Below are 7,677 nucleotides of genomic sequence, written 5' to 3'. Positions count from 1 at the left end.
GGGGGATGCATTTGAGGACATCCAACATTACGTACGTTTTAACTAAGCGTGTGTACGATTGGCCGAACCATCTGTCAATCATCTGAACCCCAGTAGGGGCAGAGGGGGCGGGATTTAGTGATCCTGTGATTCACGAGGGCAGAGAACGAGCCCAGAGCACGCGAACAGCTGTCTGAGACGAGAACCTCTGCACCCTCTCGTCCCCTTTTTACTTTACGCATTTTTATGCCGAAATCTGTTATGACAACTTAAGTTTGAGTCCTTTCCCTTCGGATTTCACTGTAAACTGAACTGTTTGGGGGGGACTAGGCGCGTGTTTTCCGTCCTGTTGTTGCACTATGTTTGGAAGTTGCGTTGGTTGAGCGCTTCTGGAGGAGAGGAGCGGGAGGAGAGGAGCGGAGAAGCCGAAGATGGAGCGCGCGTTCGGGGGAGAGATGCGCAGGAGACGGTGTCTGTTTGTTGGTTTTCTGGGAGCTCTGAAAATGCTGCTTTTTATAAGGTAAGTGCTCTGGATGTTAGATGTTACTTGAGGACGTTACAACCAAATTAGAGGAGAAACAAAAAACTATAGAATAAACTATCTCACATTTGGGAATATTTTAGCAACTCTAACTTTTTTTTTTTTTAGATAAGAACAATATTTATCCAAACTGTCTCACAAATTAATAAAGGGTAGAATAGCATTTCTGCATTCTTTAATAACGCAAACAGTAGCCTAGTTAATGGTTCTATTCCTGTTTTCAGAAGTGCATATCCTGACATTTGTGCTCATGGGCAAGTCACTTTCTTTGATTGTATACAGTGTTGTCACGATACTAACTCGTTTCAATACTAAGGGATAAACTTGATACTGAATACAATCTGATGCCACAATGATTATAAAAACACTTTATTTAACCAATAGAACATTAAATTGTAGTTCTTTCTTTTATATTACCATGTAGTCTTATATCTGTGTAATCCCTCAGTCCAGGTCAGTCCAGGTAGATTTCACAGTGGTCCATAAGCATTTACTAGTCTACGTGCTCTTATACTTGTTCTGATACAGCTCAAAATCATTCTAAATCTATTCAGGAAACTTTCATATCTGTCCTGTAAATGCTACTTTTCAGTATCGGTACTTGCTCAAATGAGTATCTAGTTCCGATACTAGTTTTAACATCGATTAGTTTCTCATTTTTGATACTTCTGACAACCCTATTTGCATGTGATTGAGTATGAATGAGTGTGTAATAATATTTCATTCACTAACATGCACAGAACGTAATGATCCCATTATAGTATGAGACATATATTCAACTTTTTCAGGATAAAGAAAGAGAGACAGAGGGGTGTATAAGAGAAGTAAAGAGAGAGAAAGAAGAAGAGTCGGGGAGATGGGATAGAAAGAGAGAGAGAGAGAGAAAGAGGAGAGACAGAGGAGGAAAGAAGAGAAATGAGAGACAGCAGCAATAGACACGAGAGAAGAGAGGGAGTGAGGCATGAGAGGAGGAAAGAGGGAAATGGTAAGAAAAATAGAGGAAGAGAGTGACAGCGGTAGTCAGAGAGAGTGTTAGGAGAGAGGCTAGAGTGATAGAAAGAGAGGAAGAGAGATGTAAAAAGAGATAGAGAGAAGAGGAGTGGTCAGATGAGAGAGGGAGAGAATAGAGAGTTGCCAGAGAAATAGAAGAGAGAGAGAGAGCATGGGGAAGGGGGGATTGAGAAAGAAAGAGGAGAGACAGAGAGGGAGAAGGGGAATGGGGCAGACAGGAGAGGGAGAGCGAGAGTAGCAACAAGGTTACCCAGAGAGAGGGGAGACGGAGAGGGTGAAGAGAGAGGGGAGAGAGAAGAGAGACAGAAATGGAGAGATAGAAACAGAGAGAGAAAAGAGTGAGAGAGGAGATTGAAGAGCAGCGTATGAGCCATTGACAAACAATAAGCCGGTTAGGGTTTGTATATGAGCCCGAGCGTGACCCTGTAAGAAGATTTAACCCGACTTTGATGTTTCAGATCCTGCTTTTTATCCTAAAGTCTGTGCAAAGTTTAAGAAAGAAGTCACAAGTAGAATTTTTAGTCAGAAATGAAATTGCTATTTGAAAAGTCATAATATAAGAAATCAAATGAAATATATTCAACTTTCTCAAGCTAAAAGATTTGAAGACAATAAAGCTCTTACTTATTCAGCAATATATCAATTCCAATATTGGTATCGGTGATATTAAAAGATTTCCCCAACTAACGGTATCAGTTATTTCACATTTAGTTTTACATTTTACATTTTGTTATTTTTACAAAAGTAAAAAGTTAATTTCTGAAATTTAATTTAGCTCGCTAGTGCTGTAACAATACTAAAATTACAAAGTTGATTTTGATACGTAGGAATATGCTTGATAATGCTTGGACAAAATTGGTGAAACCCCTTCAGCCAATTGAGGTGTATCCTTCTGACCAACCAAAAAAACAGAGATCAACCAAGCATCTCGCAAGAAAGACAGGTGGCTGCAAGAGTGAGTCTTTGAATGTTCTGGACCCCACACCAAAGCCTGAGGTTATCGAGGAGTATCCTTTTGACCCACCAAAAGCACAGAAATCACCCAGGTGTCTTGCAAGAAAAGCAGGCAAGACTCCAGCAGAACGCTGTGAAGAGAAACTAGCTCCAAAGCATGAGGAGGAATGGAAACCACCGAGACATCTTTCCACTGTTCACACACCTCAAGCAACTCAGGTCCCAACAGTAAAGAATGGGCCTCAGATTCCTGCCATCCGCCTGACTGAAGGAGAACAGGGTGCTGACAACACCAAAGATTGTACAAATGTCATTTCAGTAACAGAAACGTCTTAAAAGAAAAACTTGGGCAAACTTTGAGGTTACAAGCTCTACTAATCCATCACACATCCCACAACACCGGCCCCAATGAAGAACCACCGAAATCTTCAACATCCGAGCCAGAAAACACCAAACCAAGTGTTCGATTCTTTGCCGAAATACCAGACGAATCAGAGACAGCCATCATGAGACCTCCAGGAGCTCAGCAAACAGGAAACAAATGAAGAAAAATAAAACCAAGGGTGGATTCCACTTTTGTTTCAGTGATGAACCTGAAGGCGATGCAATCTACTTCAATTAGATTCACCCCAGGACTCCCAGTCTCCACTTCCCCCCCACTAATCCACAAATTATCGGCATTAGACCCCAAAACACCTAAACATTCCTGATCTTCAGTAGGCGGTTTATAGTCAGTTCTGAAGAGCAGAGGGAAATATATTGTTGACTCTGGTGAACTATATACAGTAATTGTCAATTGAACAATGAAATATAGTCCATTTGGGTGTTCAGTAGAGCTTTATTGCACTAACTGGCAGATCAGAAAAAACTCATTCCCCATTAGAATCGTACTACTTGGCCAAAAAAATAAAAAATAAAAAATTACAAAAAAATAAAAGCATCATAAACAATATGCAACAATTGAATCTTTTGTCTGTGTTTTAGATTAGACAATAGAATGTGATTTTCAACATTAAATCATAGTACTTTGTTTTACCATGCAGTCTTATATTTGTGTAATCCCAGGTTGGTTCCATGTTGGTCCATGGGCGTGTACTAGTATATGTGCTCTTATACCATTCTAAAGCTATTCAGGAAAGGTTCATTTCTGTGCAATGAATGTGACTCTTTTTAGTATCAATGTTCAACTGAAATCTAGTTTGATACTAGTTTTAGTATAGATTAGTATTTGATTTTCGATACTTTTGACAACTCTATACAGTAATTTACTATATACTATTAGCTAGGGATGTAACAATAATCAAAATATCGTGATATCGCATCATCAATGTTCTCAAAATAATATCGTGGACCATCACAATATATTGAATTACAAGTCTTTTTGCTTACATTAAGGGTTATGGTGCAGCAGTAGCTTAAAAATGACAGAGGGAACTACATAGACCATGATCCTTTGCTCCGTTTCAGTGTAGACTACATGAAGAAATAAGAGTCCTAAGCACTTTTAAGTCTTAGTTCTTTGGATTAACTCTTGTCATGGCATTTTAAGAGGAAAAAGTAGCATATTAACAGTTTTGTTAGCCTCAACAAAATATCACAATAAATATCATACACTGAGATGTATATTGTGAAAACTGAGAGATCTGGATATTGTTATATTCCTAATAGTGAGCCTCGCCACCATATCATGAGCTTTCCCACGATATCGCAATAAATATAGTACCGTGAAGTTCATACCGTGACAAGATCGTATCGTGAGACTTGGATATCATTACACACCTACTATTAGCCTACTGTAATAAAATGTGTGGCCATTAAAAAGTCATATATCACTTCATTAGACATAAAATAGACCATCTTTAGAGTTGAGTATTTTTACTTATCACTTAAAAAAAGTTATTTCTGACTTTTAAGTAAGATGAAATTGTGTTTATAAATCACGGTTCATTTTTTTAGTTGTTTATTTTGTTATCTCTGTGACATATTTGAGTGTGTCATGAGCTCTGGATTAACTTTTAGATTATAAACCGCAAGCCTTATTTCTCCGTTCAGTATCAGTATAATGAGCTCTACCTTCAAAGTGAGAATATTCAGTGCCATTTCAGGACAGGTTTTTGTTTATCAAATATTCAACATTTTTGGGTAATGCCAGATGGTGCATCTCCTCAATGCAATATTCAAATTTATCACTTCAATTCTTTTTTTCTCTGTAAACAAATCTTCAAGTGTCATTACAAAATAGTCCACTTCAGCTGATGTATAGATGACTGAAGAAATTCTCAGTCAGACATGTCTACGTATTAACTGACTCATGTGAGATTTTAGTCATGTTATAATGTTGTTACTTCATTAAAAACATGTCCGGAGTTGTGTTTTGTTTCAGTCACACACGTCTGAGTAACTCTTTATTATGAGTGTGTTTACATTTCGAAAGCTCAAAATGCTCCATTCCACTTGATGCTATGAAGCTGTAGTTTTCTGTCTCAGGGAAGAAGTCAGCCTAAATATGCAGGTTTGTGCGTTAATCATGTATGAATGAATCAAAACACAACTCAAGGTCTGTTTGTGATGAGGAAACAATATTATACCATGGATCAGAAAATAGTGTAATATGCTGAACAACTGTGAGCCTTTCCTATGCTAAACTGTTGAATTTGGGTTGATTGTGTTTTGATGGTGACACTGAGCTCTCCTCCTGAATGTTTCACAGCTGCATCTGTCTGTGCTTCTCTAGTTTGTTAGAATTCAAAAGAAATCAAGGACAGCATGATTTTGATTTGTCCTCAGGCTGCTCAATATGTCTACAAATATAACCACAGTTAGGCCTGTCATGATGATTATTATTGACTTACTATGTATTAAATTAAATGATCTTTTTGGGGATCAGTATTTGACAAGTGCACCTCGTCTTTGTGCTATAGGGAATTCGGTTGTCAAAGGTGTCAAAAATCATACTAGAGATACGCATTTGAGGAGGGATGGATACTAAAAAAAAGTCACATTCACAAGATAGTAAGGAACCTTGAGCTGTATCAGAACAAGAAAGAGCACATAGACTAGTATGTGCCCATGGACCACAATGAAACCTACCTGGACGACTGAGGTCTAGAGAGTTTTTTTAATTGTCATCATGGTTTCCAGTCCGTTCTGTATGTTCAAAATCAAGTTTGAAATTTTAGTATGGACACAGTTCCCATAAATTCCTCCACAGTGTGTCAGTACATAATTCAGGTGTGCCAACCTTTGTTAAAGTCTAATGTCGTCTGATCTCAGAAGCTAAGCAAGGCCGAGCCTGGTTAATGCTTGGAAAATCAGGAGTCACAGTGGGACGGCAGTTGTAAAAAACGACAAACATGGTAAAATGAAAGTATTAGCAATTTTTCACTCTAAGATTAACTGCAGCTCTTTCTTTTCCTTGGTACTGGTAGCATTTTCTAGCCTTGTTGCTGTTGATCCCAGTAGCTACCTGCACCCCAGCGTGTTTTTAGGCAAGACACTTTAACCATATTGCCTACTAGTATGAAAGTCGTGTGAGCATGAGTGTTGATGGTTGTCGCATCTGCCAATCTGCCCCAGGGCAGTTGTGGCTGCAATAATAGCTTACCACCATCAAGCACTGACTGAATGAATAATGCACGAAATTGTGAAGCGACTTTAAGCATTTGGAAAAGCGCTATATAAGATTAATGTGTTATTATTAAAGCATTATAATTCAGTCTTTTGTCATTTCATCTGGGCCTTGTTTAAAATGTGAATTGCTATCTTCTATCCCAAATCTAATCACAAATGCAAAGCATGTCAGAAAAATGCAATCTGATATTATTTCCAAAGTCGTTCAACTCCAGTTTTCTTCAAATAGTACAAAAAAACCTATGAGCTTATTTACCTTTGTTATACTTCTGAGTACAGCCCCTCTCCCTGTTTCCATCTGTCCAGTCTGAGCTGCACCTTCCTCCTGACACAGCCCCAGCTCCTGCTCTGGTCCTGGGGCAGGGCTGGACACCCAGTCACATGGACCTCTGCACATTTGGCCTAAAGAAAGGGCTATTTTTACTGCAAAACTCCACAACAACCCAGATTCTGCCAGAATACATCTCTTAACAGATACTAACATTTGGAATAAGTTTAAGTGACAGAAGAATGAGAGTCCCTTCAATATGAAATGGATGCACTTTGACAGGATGTTTAACATACAAATCCTGCATATTTTGGCTGACATCTTCTCTCAAACTGAAAACATTCTCTTCCAACTTATGTCATTTGGTAATACAGGAAGTGCTCCACTGTGTTTTCAAACTCCTCTTTTTCAGCCCTGGAATGTCCAATCTGTACTGAATTAAAGGTGAAAGCTGTTTACTTGAAAACTACTGCTTCATAACATCACAGGATGGAACAGAGCATTTGGAATTTTGGAGATATAGACAGACTAATAAACCAGCATTACTCAAATATCGGTGAATGAAACAAACACAACTCCGAGTACGTTTTAGATGAGAGAACAGCATTATAACATGACTTAAAGCTCACAAGGGTCCATTTTGAGTAATATAGGACCTTTAAACTGTAATTCTTATTAATTTGAGATTACAGCACTTACATATATACGTTTTTGTTTTGTCATTCTGAATTTTGGCTTTTGTCATGCTCACTCTCACTGATGTATTTTCTTTAAAGAGGTTGAGTCATGAGTCCAGACTTAAACTTGATCTGACACAAAAACAGGAGAAATAGTTCCACTTGTGGTCCTCCTCCACTCTCCAGGGGGCGTGAGAGTCCAGCGGGGTCAGGAGCAGGGCTATTTGTGGACCCTCTGAAGAAAACATTTAGTGAGTTTTATGTCCTCCAGCGCGGGTCTCCTCAGAGGGCACAGAGCGTAAACACGTCAGTGAGATAATAAGACACGGGTTATGTAACAAACTGAGCCTATTTCACTGTTAAGATGGGATGGAAAGCTTTTTAAAGTGCATATGACAGTTTTTTTTTTTTTTTTTTTTGGTGATTATCTAATTTTGACTTAATCTGGTCGGGATTATAACTGTTGTAAATATAAATTGTACACCAACCAAGAAGCAATTTGTGAAGAAAAGTTAAAAAATGTGCTGAAAATTATAAGAAGTAGTGAACACTATTTTAGACAGTTCCACACTAGAGAGGATTCTGTCCAAATGTTTCTCACAGTTTACATTTTTCTG

General features: G+C 38.4%; 1 protein-coding gene across 1 annotated transcript in view; it reads left to right on the top strand.

The window, feature by feature from the left end:
• The first annotated feature begins 427 nt into the window (after positions 1 to 427).
• The window catches only part of glra3 (glycine receptor, alpha 3), a 48,496-nt gene continuing 41,246 nt past the window's right edge, over positions 428 to 7,677 (top strand). Inside the window, exon 1 of the mRNA XM_055158267.1 lies at positions 428 to 499. Within this exon, the coding sequence (XP_055014242.1) occupies positions 435 to 499 (65 nt within the window). The 5' untranslated portion in view covers positions 428 to 434. The remainder of the gene's footprint in view (positions 500 to 7,677) is intronic.

Source organism: Boleophthalmus pectinirostris, unplaced genomic scaffold (genome assembly GCF_026225935.1).
Source record: "Boleophthalmus pectinirostris isolate CB_2022bp ecotype Guang Dong unplaced genomic scaffold, ASM2622593v1 HiC_scaffold_22, whole genome shotgun sequence".
Taxonomy (NCBI): Eukaryota; Metazoa; Chordata; class Actinopteri; order Gobiiformes; family Gobiidae; genus Boleophthalmus; species Boleophthalmus pectinirostris.
The sequence above is the reverse complement of the archived record's forward strand: the minus strand, read 5'-3'. Positions and strand labels throughout refer to the sequence as shown.